The following is a 13,404-nucleotide window of genomic DNA, read 5'->3' on the forward strand; positions in this document are numbered from 1 at the left end:
GTTATCTGTTCTTCATGTATAGGATATATTCAAAAAGTCATTAGAGATAACGGTGCGGCGGAAACAAAAGAAATTTAAATTTTACCGCCAAACTTAAAAAAACATGAAGATGTGGCAACGCCAAACTTTAACAGCTGATTAGGGGAAATACAAAATAGCATAACGCCTTCTGTTAAGTACTTGGTCTAGGTTGCCAGACTACGATAAGAAACAGAAAAGAACAAGTAACGACGATTTAGAAAAAATGCGAGTGTTTAAAAGTAATAAGCAAACAAGTTTTTAAGGTTTATGTTGAGTTAAATGCATAGCTATAATGCTTGCATTGTTTATTTCGGTTACAAGTTACAAGTCGCTGTGTGTTAAAGTCATAAAAAACTGGTTTGACTTGTTTTTGCGCCTGTTCTTTGTTTGGATGTGAATTGAAATTGCAACTGGTAAGGCGGGGAATCAAATGAAATCCTTCCCCCTCGAAGTACTCCAGACTACGTTGAAGGACTACAAAAAAAAAAAAAAAAAAAAACACCCCAGCGGCAGAGAGAAGTCAACGAGAGGTAAACATTCTTCGAGTTTTGGTGGGGTGTTTATATAAATCAGCTGATTGTCAGCGGTTGTGGAGGAGACCCACGCTCTCTTTCTCTCTATATGTGTCTTTTTCGCTCCCTGGGAGACAGCTAATCAGCTTGGTTCAGTTCGTAATTTTTTGAATTCTCCTGAATTTTCATTTCGAGCCATGCTAACGGTCGCTACGGATCGCTCGTTCTTCGGTTCCACAAAAGATATAGCCATCTATATAATTATTACGGTAATAATCAACCCAGTGATTGTGCTCGTGTGTGCGTGTGCGTGTGTGTGTCAGCTGCACTTTGCTTATCAGTTGCATTGACATAGAGATAATCGGCTGCGATTCACCAATCAAACTGAATTTTTTGTGGTTTAGCGGGTTTAGCCTTTGGCCCCTTTTGCCTCTACACACCCGTCCACCCCACACCACTGCCCAGTGATAAGCCGCAGAAAGCCTTAGAACTTGATATACTTTTAAGTGAGAACTACCCACTAAAAACTTAGTTGGCGATACTACAGCAATAATAACGCGCTTCTACCAATAGCGAAAGACGCGGGAATGACAGAGGGCCAATAAGTCGACGGCTAGGCCAACACACATACACAGAAACTAGTATCAGCTGCTCTTGAGTGAATGCACAAGTACTACATTAAACAAAAACTAAGAACGATTAAACGTGCGTCTCAATTGTTCAAAACAAAGGCTAGAGAGCGACGTGCTAAATATACGTAAATAATACACAATATTTGCATCATAAAGAAGAAGCTTTGAGTGCATTTCGCGAGCGCTACACAACAAATTCAAAACATAGGGCATATTGGTTTCAAAAAATCGTTAAAAATTGCTAAGTACTACTTATGTACTAAAAATCGTAATACTTATGTGTTTAACAACAGTGATTTGAGTATAAATATTAGTGACATTTTAAATTGACAAATGTGTATGGCGTGAATATGTAAAGACTTGGCTATTGTTACTGTAGCGCAATAATCTGGTGTCCCCTTTCCTCCCCCGCAGCGCACGTTCTTTGTGAGCGGAGAGCTCATTTTCATCTTTCTCGCTATACGGGTGGCAATAACAACAAACATTGTTTATAGCAGTGACGGATTAAGGGGGTTCTTACTAAACAATCGTTATTAAATTAAAAAAAATTTTAAGTTTAGGATAATATTTTTTTATTCCTTCCTTATACACCGGACAAACATTCAACCCCCTTAAACATATCTCTAAGTCCGCCCCTGGGTTGATAGTCTCTCATTTTACATGTGCCACCATGTGCTTGTGTGCTATTCTTGATTTTGGGGGCATGGTGTGATTAGCAACAGACAACTGTTCCCACCCGTTCGACTTTTTATTAAATGGTTGCCCGCCGGTCTCCCAGGGAACACTCCGCCTACGACCCCCTGCCCCACGCCCTTGAGAACAGCTAGAAAGCGAATGAACTCACACCGACAAGACGAAGAGCGAAATTAAAATTCAAATGAGCAACGAACACGCACACACTTAAGCAAATAATATTTATTCTAATTGTTTGACTGACGCTCCTCAAAAATTAACGCAAAAACAGGCCTACCACGAACGAGCGGAAAGAGCAAATTAAATGGAGGACGCGCGTTGAAGGCAGACAGATAAAAGCGAAACCGAAATAGGGTTAAGACTATAGAAAGGCCGCGAGATCAAAAGTGCTAAAAAATATATAAAGTCACGTCATGTCCAGTTGGAGTTTGGCCAGTGCGGTGTCGCCAAATGTGACCGGTGGCGATGCCATCCGATTGAGTACACTGAAGTCCAGTTCGGAAACCCATCTGTCATCGGGCGGATCGAAAGGATATGGAGGACATGGGGGCTCTGGAGGACTACCCCGGCCCACGACCCCCGTGCCCGCCAGGAAGTTGTCCTCCAAGCGACCGCCGCATTTGACCTTGAACATTACGGGCAAGTCGAACGACGCTCCACTGGCCGAAACGGAAAATACGGTGCTTTCCACCAGTGATTCCATCTACGGAACTCTCATGGGAGCCACGCCCTTCTCGTCGCCTGCCAACCAAAGCCACAGGAGCCAGAAGAGCCAGAATAGTGACGATAGCCGCCAAAGCTGCAGCACTGCCACCAGCGGAGGATCCATCTTTCCCCACGAACAGTACAAAACCATCAAGAAGATCAACATCGGGTTCGAGAACATACGCTACACCACCAAATTCGGAGTCTTCCAGAGAGGTAAGCTTACTGTCTTTTAATTGTCGGTCTCCATTAAATTGATTTAATTTCGTTTTCACTTTAAAATGTTCTGCATGTGTGGTTGTCGGTTAGAGTTCGATGCCAAGTTTGGGGATTTCTAATTTAGAAAAAAAATGCTTACATTTGTAGAATTCTCATATAAACAAAAATTGAAAAGAGAAAACATCATATTTGCAAGGCGTGATTTTGTGTTTCTTTATTTTCACACTTTGAGAAGATATTACATTGTTGAAAACCGATTCGGGGTCCAAAGTTTTGAATCCTACCTAAAAGCGGGCCTCTAAAGAGCATTCCCCAAGGGTCATAAAATTACTCGCTTGCTCCCAGTCACGCATTGCTGGCAGTTTTAATTAAGGGTTGGCCATAAGCTATATCATATGTCCGAGAGTGGCAATGTCCAGCCAACCCAATTAAAATTGACCAGTTCACTGCGACTGGAGTGAACTTTCGTACATGAGTTGCCAAAAATTATATTTTAATGGTAAAGCCATTTAAATTCAGATAGCGCTACAATTATTTAAATCATGACCACTGATTGTTGCGATATCTAATATATTCTCGGTTCATCAATCTTCAGATAAGGCCATTAAACATTGATTAATGTGATTTGCAATTCACATTTACGGGTCTCAGCTATATTTGTAGATTAGGACCCTTAGCCGTTATCATGCATGTCCAAGATTTAAATATGGGGCAAAGTCTATAATGCGGGGAAAAAATAAAGAAGAAAAAATCAGTTGCCTTTATTGGATATACTCGTATGTAACGACCGAAGAGCCTCTCAATTCATTATATTGATTGGGCGAATCACTGGGTTCAAAGAGCCTTATAAATTAAATTGATCAGAGCTTGGTCTCTCGCATAAGTAAAATAAGTGGCGGTCACTGATTTTTATCTAAATATAATTTAGGAAACCATTTACATGTCGCCGAGTGTGGCTGCCCTTTTGTTTACAATTCGACGATCCCAGAGCTTCAATGCTGATAACGTCGCTTACAACATGAATAAATACGCAATCGCAGTTACTTGAAACTTCTCTTGAACGCTATCGCTTTTTGCGGCTTTAACGAGGGACTAATGACAAGTGACTCACGCTAGTGCACCACCGATAGATAGCCATTCCCGAAAAGATACTTCGGTGGGCAGGTGGCCGAACTAGGTATCCCAGGTGACTCACGGCCTGACTCATTTAAGTATCCGATTATGATCCTGGTGGAAATTATGGCACGCGCCACCCGCTGATTACATGCACGATAAATCATGGACAAACATTATGTGGGGTAATTACTGGGCACTCGTGGCTAGATAGTTCAGGTACATGACTATAAAACGGAGTTAGGGCTTAGAAGAAAAATATACCTACACTGCACATTAATTAATCATATTCTTAGGTGAAACACGAAACTTTTTTAGACCTTTGAGTTACCAAGGCCAATTGTTCTGCTTTGACAGCAAAGCATAAAGTAACCTAAATTGGCTACAGTGTTACTTCTGCTCCATATCTACAAACTACCTTTATCAACTTTCCGTCACAACGAGTTATTGATAATAAAAGGCAGAAAACATACGAACATGAATTCTTTACTAATAACGTATTTTAGGTTACTAAAAATCAGCAGCTAGTAAAGGAAAATCGATTATTTTTATCTACATGCTTGCACTTATATAAAAGTTCCGATTTTGACGCATGCCGGACATGTGATAAATATTATTGTTATTATGACACTGAGACCTGCAAACATAATAATAATAATAATATATCCCGCAGTTAGATAGGAAAATTAGAAAGCGAGGGATATGAAAACATGATAAAACAGATTCTCGGCTTCATGAGAAAGACGCAAGCGTTTTAATTGATGTCAGTTAAGTTTCATTAAGTGAAATATCTGCTCTTTGTCTCCATGGATTTTCCGTTGTTCTTCGCGTGTCTTCTTTGTCGTAGTATTTAAGTGAGTTTTCTCAGTTTCCATTTTGAAAACGTTTCAGGCCATATAATATACACACAAAGAGCCCGACTTTTGAGATGAGTCAGGTGACTTGAGAGCGCCAGCTTCCTCTTTCCTATTAAGAGATTAGCACGCTCAAGATGTAATTGTTGGGGACAGTTTCCGGTGCGATCTGGGACGGATTTCTCAAAAAAAAAAAACACGAGAGTTCTGTCGGCATGTGCGTGCTTATATTTTTTGGAAGCCTTAAACGTCAATCTTTGAACATGAAGATAAGGGTTGTTGCATTCTCAAAATTGTATTTAATTACCAGTGCAATTACCAAGCAATTTGATAAGAAATTCTTTTCAATGACTTTACCCTGAAGTGTCCTTCATGTATTTGTTTTGGTAAATTTAATATAATATGTTTACGTAAACCAATAGAAATGCAGGTGTTACTCATAATCCCTCTTTGCAAAATGCAGTGCCAAGTACAAGGCCATAGAAACATTGATAAAGCCGCCAACTTCATCGAGGCGTTGGAAATGCAATAAAATCGTTGTACACCTGTTCGAGTTCAACATCTGGCTCACGGGCATAAAAAAAGACGTAAAGGCACTTTAACGACGATTTTGGTCATAGAACTCGTTGCGATAATATTCGACGACGGAGTGATTGATAAGAACTTGAACAGACCCCTGAAATCTAAATTGGCCAGAAGCTATGCCTAATCGGTAGATTATTCGACATTTTAAACAGACGACTACAATGTAGATGGCTCAAAGCTACAAAAAAAACTACCCACTGGAACTTATTGAACTTAAGGTTTTTTATGGCACGATCATCCATCGACTGGGGAGCTCAGAAAGAGGGCAAAAATGATTAGACAGCATTGAATGCCATTAATCGCAAAATGTGGGATTTGCTTATCACTGGGGGGATGTTTTATTTAACTCAATGTGAGAATGTGGGACACTCTACAATTAAAATGGTGGGCCAAGCAAATAAGCAATATAGAAATAAATTGATTAAAGTCAACTGGGAATCGGTTACAATTAAAGAAATTCACAATGTTATACGCATGCACTCATTTATCAATATTATTTATAAAATGTATTTTCTAAGAAAAGTTTAGTTTACCTTAATCTACTATTTTACCACTTTAGCTAAATCATATTCTTATCTTAAAATTTAAATAACGTCACCTTTTGCTTGATTTCTAGTTTGATTTAACGCACTTACTTACTTAATTAAGTAGAATTTCCTGAAAATTGAAGTCTGTCAACGATTAGGTTACCTTATCGAACTGGCTTAGTGGTAATCAGGTAAAAATCCCGCCAATAAATGTAGTGTTACCTTCTTAGGTAATAGTTTGCATTTTGTAGATTTTACGGCATTATTTTATTGAATTATTTTCCAAAATTAATACTTAGTACTTCTTTGCAGAAATCAAGGATGTGCTGATGGGATTGACAGGCTATTTTAAATCGGGAGAGCTTAGTGCCATTGTTGGACCTTCAGGAGCTGGAAAAAGCACCCTGCTTAATATCCTCTCAGGATACACGTAATGTTAGCCCCAATATTAGACTCCTTTCCATCCTAGCTGACGAATATCTATTTCAGAATGTATGGATATACAGGCGATTTTCGGATAAACGGCAATCGACGAGATCTCAAAGCCTTTAAGCCGAACGTGGCCTTTATCCGCCAGGATACGAGTCTTCAAGGCCTTTTGTCCGTTAAGGAGGCGATGCACTTTGCAGCTAATTTAAAAATAGGAACCCATATGACCTTAAGTGAGAAGAAGGAGCGGGTGAAGAGCATCCTGGAGGCGATCGGGATGTACGATAACCGGCACACGAAAACGGGACAACTCAGTGGAGGCCAAAAGAAGCGTTTGGCAATCGCCTTGGAGCTGGTAAATAACCCACCGGTGCTGATTCTGGATGAACCAACCACGTATGTTGATGTTAACCATATCAAATATTTAAATCTAATAAGAAGTTTACGATTTCAGTGGCTTGGATAGCTCCACCTCCAATCAGCTAATAAATCTGCTCAAGAAGCTCTCCCTCGAGGGACGAACTGTGATTTGTACAATCCACCAGCCAAGTGCCTTGACCTTTGCCATGTTCGACCATTTGTATGCCATTGGCGAGGGCAAGTGCATTTATTCGGGCGGACCCCAAAACCTACTGCCCTTCCTCGGAGCCCTCAATATGCACTGCCCGGAGTCCTACAACCCCGCGGACTACTGTAAGTTCAGTAGTTATGTTTCTTTTGAGAAAGGAAATGACAAGATCTTATTCAACAGTAATGGAAATAGCCACTCATGACTACGACACGGAGGAGGACAACCAGCTGGAGAAGTTGGTGGCCCTGATGGACAATGGTCGGAATGAGGATTACCGACAGAGCAAGTCTGCTCGAATTGCTCAATTGGCAGCTATGAAGAAAGTTGGTAAGACATAAAGTTTCCCACAAAATTCAAAGAATCTCGAATAACCAAGTACCACTTTGTTTTTTACAGATCAACTAATGGCAGCGGGTATAATCACACCCGTGAATGCGCCCGTAATGGCAACAACGGCCCCATCGCACTCCCATCAGGGCGGTACTTTTAAGCCACTCACGCCCATCAATGAGCTATCCTCGCGGGTGTGGGACAGCCAAGCTGCGGGAGTTGGTAGCGGAGATGTTGGAGGAAAGTCAGCCGCAAGTTGCTGTAAGCCAAAGAAAAAGAAGAAACCCAAGCGACCCCTGGAATTGGATCCCTCACATTTGTGCAAGAGGGAGAACATCTACGCAACTCCCTTCTACCGCCAGTTGAGTATTCTGTTGCTAAGGACCTTCCTGCTGATTTGGCGGGACAGCTCGCTAACCACGATGCGGTTTGCCATCCATCTGATCACTGGACTGCTAATAGGAACCCTGTACTTTGGAATCGGAAACGATGCCGCCCAGACGTTAAATATCTTCCGCTACCTATTCTACACGATCATGTTCATAATGTACTGTGCGTTCTCGGGGATATTGGTAAAGTGTAAGTATTGTCTGAGTTACAAAATTTGAGATACATTAACAGTAAAATCTTACAGTTCCCCTGGAGTTTCCGATTGTCTCCCGGGAGCACTTCAACCGCTGGTACTCCTTGCGCGCATATTATGTGGCCATCACCCTGGCGGACTTGCCCATCCAGGTTATCTGCAGTGCCCTGTTTATGGTGCCCACCTATCTGATGACCAAGCAGCCCCTGGAACTCTGGCGTTTCGGTCTCTTCTTCCTGATTGTGTTCGTCACGGCTCTGGTTTCGCAAAGCATCGGATTGGCGGTGGGCGCGGCGCTGAGTCTGAAGCTGGGCTCCATCCTGGGACCCTTCTTTATCTGCCCGTTCCTGCAGTTCAGCGGCTTCTTTCTGATGGAGAAGGACGCCCCGGCATACATGCGCTGGATGTTCGACATATCGTTCCTAAAGTACAGCCTGGAGGGATCCATGATGGCCATCTTCGGGTACGGTCGCGAGAAGTTGGTCTGCGAGGAGATGTACTGCCACCTCTTGGCGCCCAAGCACATACTCAAAAGTCTGGACATGGCCGACGGGAGCTATACGCTGGCCCTGATCTTCCTAATTGGCGTATTGGTCTTCCTGCGCATTCTGGCCTTCTACATAATGTCCTTCCGCCTCCGATTGTTCAGATGAGACACTGGGTTCGAGGGGCCTGAGGAAACCTGCCACATTCCGCCGAAAGCTACGTGTTTTACTTTTATACTTGTGGTTTCTTGTTAAGCATTTATTCGAGAGAGAAACTGATGTGCCAAAGATTTGAGAAGCCTGTAGAGCGTAAGGAAATCGTGATATATATGAAACAAAGGATCATAGAGCCCTCATACACACTGACAAACATACACACACGGCGGTTAGCGAGACCAATAACTGTAAATAGAACATTTTTGTAGCATAGCGCATACGCAATTGTATTTTTGAATTGTATTAACGAATCATTTATTGACTAGTTGTAACACTAGCCTGATTTTAAGGCTGCGAGAATGACTTTGAAAATATTATTAAAAATATTTTTCCATGAACCTTGCGTTTTGAATAGCTATCTTGTTTGAATTGTTTTTTTGCGCTGGGAGTTTGCCTGCTTCAATGTTAAGTCACGACCTTGAATTAAAATATATTTTAATCGTGTTAGATTTTAAGTCAGTAGCTTGGAAGTAGGCTACAAATTCAGATCAAACCTAAATGCAACTTGAGTGCACCTCAAACTTGTTGTCCAGACGAATTGCGATTAATAGCAGTTGCCGGCTTGCGACTTTTGAGCAAATTAAGTCAGTCGCATTTTGAATATCATCATAAATTGGTCGACACCGGGGACCGCTCAAATAAACCCCTCTGACACTCGCCTAATACGATCGCGACTTGAATCTTAATTGACGGAGCCAAACAAAATACAAATAAACACAAAGTCGCGGTCAATGGTGATAAAATATCGATTCATGCCTCGAAAAAGGTATTTCAATAACAATAAACATTGAAAATTCAAACTTGGTGTTACTGTATGGTGCACAAACCAGATTTTCATTAATCATTAAATCCCTAACCCGTTTTGCAAGAAAAAACAAGTGAAAAAAAGTACAATGATTTGTTGTTGTTTTTACCGACCGCTGCAACAACAGATTTTCCGGGCAAATAAAAGTTAGTGATAAGCAGCAGCTGCTGAACATTAAAACTAAACAAAGGAAATTTCAATGTCTAATTTCTATTATATCCCTCAGTTCGAGCTGCGTATATCAGTACAATGTAAATGGGTGTGAGCTATCATCAGCGGTCATTGTTTCGTGTTGAATTTTCTGTATCAATTACCCAGTGCCGCCGGTCAGCCAATTGTTAATTTCACTCTCTAAAGAAGGTCAGACGAAAACCCAGAAATTAGTGCTGACTTTTAGGCGGTAGTGGAAAAAAGTTGCCAATCAGTAAAGATAAAAAGATAACTTTAAAAAATAGAACGGAAAATGGTATTTTGTAAAAACGAAATTAATTAGTTTCCTTAAATATTCATTAACTATAAGAATATGCAATATATTATCAGTTAACAAGTGCCATCTTTTTATTGCGTAGTTAAAAAATCACTTCTTATGATTTGTAGCTCCTATCCCAGAACTCGACTGACCTCCGACAAGATCCAAACCAAATCGAGGTGAGTGGGACTGCAGTGATCTAGAGCCCCATTCATCGAACCCATACCAGTCCTGTCGAACAGGTTCCATTGGGTTTGACGACCTTGATCCAATCCAGCCAACCCCAGCGATAAGATTATCCGCGATCCTCCCTAACAGTCATTCCAAAGATAAGCTCCGAAATGTACCAGCTTTAATCGAGTTAAGAGAGTTCTGCATTTATTAAGAATCGATCGATCGATCCCGCGTTCAGTTCACTGCCTTGCTGACCGGCTTTATGTTCGGACCCTCGCATAAACAAAAACCGTATATAATCAGTCCGCACACGGGTTTCTGGTTCATAAACAACAATCAGCCGCCGTTCGATGGCCGATAACGCAGTCCAAGTTCAGGCGAATGGCCTGGCCCAAAAGCAGAAGGCGCTGGAGCTGCATTTCAGCCAGGTTGGCTACAGTTTGAAGGGGGCCGCAAAGGGATCCAGTCCCATATTGAACGAGGTATGTGGGGTCTTCAAATCGGGACGACTTACGGCCATTCTGGGACCCTCGGGAGCTGGAAAGTCCACAATGCTGAATGCACTGGCGGGTTTCAAGTGAGTAAACTCCATTAGGAAATAGTAAGCCAATTTATTAATCATTTTACAGACTCCAAGGTGTAACTGGGCAGTTCCTTTTGAACGGTCGTCCCAGGGATATGCTAACCTTTCGGAAAATGTCAGCCTACATTGCTCAGGATTTTGTGATGCTGAATCTTCTGACTGTGGAAGAGACGTTACGTGTTTCTGTTGATCTGAAAATGCCCAGTAGTACAATACCTCAGGAAAAACAGAAAATTGTACGTGGCAGATTTTATATTAAAAATACAAACCTAATGCTGGCATTCCCAGATAGACGACATAATCGACATATTGCAGCTGCAGTCCTGTCGCCGGACCTTGGTAAAGAATTTGTCCGGAGGCGAGCAGAAAAGATTGTCCATCGGCATCGAACTGGTCACGAATCCGCCCATCATGTTTTTCGATGAGCCCACCAGTGGACTGGACTGCGTGGCCAGTTACCAGGTGATTTGCCACCTGCAGCGATTGGCCCACGATGGCAGGATCGTGGTCTGTGTGGTCCATCAGCCGGGATCGCGACTCTTCCAACTCTTCGACGATGTCCTGGTTTTGGCTCACGGGGAGGTTCTCTACGCCGGCGAACAGCGGGAGATGCTGAGCACCTTTGCGGAATCGGGTTACGTTTGTCCACAGTACTATAATCCTGCAGATTTTGGTAGGTCTTTAAAAAAGTATTTAATCATATGTGTATTTATAAAATCCTTAATTTTAGCCCTGGAGATTTGCAGCCAATCCACAACCACAGAGCGCTGTGAATCGCTTATTTCCCAGAACAAGATGAAATATTGCAACACCAGCAACATTGTGAAGCTGCAAGTTGATGAAGAGAGTAAGTGATGAAGGTCGGGTCGATTCTCAGGATGTTTTATCTTATACAGACTTCATTTCCCACCTCTGCACTGAATTACTTTTTCTTTTTACTGCACTTTTCCTTCCTCTGCTCTATCTGTCGCATTTCTCTGTCCGCTCAAATTTACTTTCAGCAGCGCTGATTGATGTCCACAAGGATACTTCGGACTTGGCCCATCTGCGGAGTAAGGAGCAGGTGGGCTTTTGGTTTCAGCTGAGCGTGCTACTTCGTCGCCATTTGCGCTCTATGTCGAGGGACTTGGTGGGTTTTAGTTTAAGGATCTCATTTCATATAATCCATCATAGATTTAATAACACTAACGCTCTTCTAGGTGGCAGTCCAGATGCGTGTGGTGATGCACGTGGTGGTGGCGCTACTTTTGGGCGTGGTCTACTGGCAAGTTGGTGGCGATGCAGGCAAAATCATATCCAACGTGTCCTGCCTGTTCTTCATTATCCTGTTCGTGTTCGCCGGCAATGCGATGCCCTCCATCCTGCTGTGCATGCAGGACTCGGCGGTGTTCATCAGGGAGTACTACAACGGCTGGTACTCACTGAGTGCCTACTACTTATCGAAGGTCCTGGCCGATCTACCCATGCAGTTCACCTGCCCCACCCTGTTCATCAGCATCGGGTACTTCATGTCCGGCCAGCCACCAGAGCTCCATCGATTTCTCATGTGCTGGGGCATTTGTGTGATGACCGCGTTCATCGGCCACTTCATCGGGGTGATCGCCGGATCGCTGTTCCCCATGCAGTTGGCTATTTTCCTGGTGCCGAGTGCCACGATTCCGTTCCTGCTGTTCTCCGGCTTCTTCATCCGCCTGAACGAGCTCTCCTGGTTCCTGCGTCCCATCTGCGACGTGTCCTTCTTCAGGTACATCTTCGAGGGCCTGATGAGGGCCATCTACGGTTACGATCGCGGGGAGCTGGAGTGCCATGCCACATTCTGCTACTATAGGACAGCGGACAAGTTCCTCAAGGACTTTGAGATGCAGGGCGACGAGTTCGATTGGGACATGGTGGTGCTGGGAATGTTCCTGATCCTCCTGCTCCTCGCTTTCTTTGTGACCCTCACTTCGGTCATCCGACGAGCTCTTCGGTGATATCGTTAGTTTTTTATCTGGGACTTAAATGTATTGAAGCTTAAAAAATAATTTAAAGGCGGATAAAAGTTATTAAGAATATACATTTATTGTTTTTTGAATCGGATTAAATTAGGTATTTTACAAACTTCATACACGAATTCTACATGGCTTTTACTAGTGACGCTAGCCAAGTCATGAACCAATACACTTACATAGATAACCTGGGAAATAAAATACTGAAAATGTAAGTATGTAATATTTGAAGCGTTCTACTATCTTATTTTAATTTAAATTTAACATTTTCCGTTATATATAAATTTTTTTGAAAATCAAACAACACGGTTAAAACGGAATGGCTTTTTAGATTAAATCAAGTTATTTTAATCCGATTCCACTTTTTATTTTCGATCCCAGCGCTTTTCTCTCCCTGAAGTTGTCGCCGACAGCCAACATATGTACATATATCCTGGCACAGACATATTTCAAGCCTTGAAAGCCTCGTTACTTGCAGCCAAAACACACACAGACCTCGCTGGTGTGTGCCATATAGGCAAGACCATCTTGGAATTCGGGCTGACTTACTGTCGCTATAGCCCAAAGTCCCGTGGCCTTTCTGCATCTTCGACACTTTTGGGCTTTGCCCCGAAATGCATTTTGCCAAGCTTTTTGTGTCGTCTCCGAAACTTCCGGCGCGGGGAGGAAGCGGAAATTCTATTATTTTACCCGCAGTCATGTTGCAAATAGATAGCAAATTCGTTTAGGACCATTTCCCTCTGAGCCTTTCACTCGGAAATGCATGTGTTTGGGTTGCGAGCGAAGTCAATTAGCGTTCTTTGGGTTGGCAAAGGGCCTAATTAAATGATGTGTAATGAGTAGCCCGTTAGCCAGATTTTGACTCCTCAGGCAGATAAGCCGCATGTGTGAAGAAGTTTAATACGGAGAG

General features: G+C 42.5%; 1 protein-coding gene across 1 annotated transcript; it reads left to right on the forward strand.

Moving 5' to 3' along the window:
• The first annotated feature begins 728 nt into the window (after nt 1-728).
• Nucleotides 729-12,562, forward strand: LOC108092516 (ABC transporter G family member 2). Its single transcript, XM_017192138.2, has 15 exons — nt 729-802; nt 2,130-2,779; nt 6,174-6,291; nt 6,351-6,686; nt 6,745-6,983; nt 7,042-7,188; nt 7,258-7,770; nt 7,826-8,426; nt 9,878-9,928; nt 10,264-10,500; nt 10,553-10,742; nt 10,795-11,179; nt 11,237-11,353; nt 11,508-11,635; nt 11,706-12,562. Exons 2-15 carry the CDS (start codon nt 2,272-2,274, stop codon nt 12,477-12,479), a joined length of 4,344 nt encoding a protein of 1,447 aa, XP_017047627.2. The 5' UTR covers nt 729-802; nt 2,130-2,271; the 3' UTR covers nt 12,480-12,562.
• The last annotated feature ends 842 nt before the right edge of the window (nt 12,563-13,404 follow it).

Source organism: Drosophila ficusphila, unplaced genomic scaffold (genome assembly GCF_018152265.1).
Source record: "Drosophila ficusphila isolate 14025-0441.05 unplaced genomic scaffold, ASM1815226v1 contig_412, whole genome shotgun sequence".
Taxonomy (NCBI): domain Eukaryota; kingdom Metazoa; phylum Arthropoda; class Insecta; order Diptera; family Drosophilidae; genus Drosophila; species Drosophila ficusphila.

Bases quoted from the DNA above. Each gene is read 5' to 3' on its own strand.
- LOC108092516 (XM_017192138.2), top strand. From the start codon at position 2,272: ATGTCCAGTTGGAGTTTGGCCAGTGCGGTGTCGCCAAATGTGACCGGT. The intron at 9,929-10,263 runs GTGAGTGGGACT...AACAACAATCAG, and splicing joins AAGATCCAAACCAAATCGAG to CCGCCGTTCGATGGCCGATA. The intron at 11,354-11,507 runs GTAAGTGATGAA...ATTTACTTTCAG, and splicing joins GCTGCAAGTTGATGAAGAGA to CAGCGCTGATTGATGTCCAC.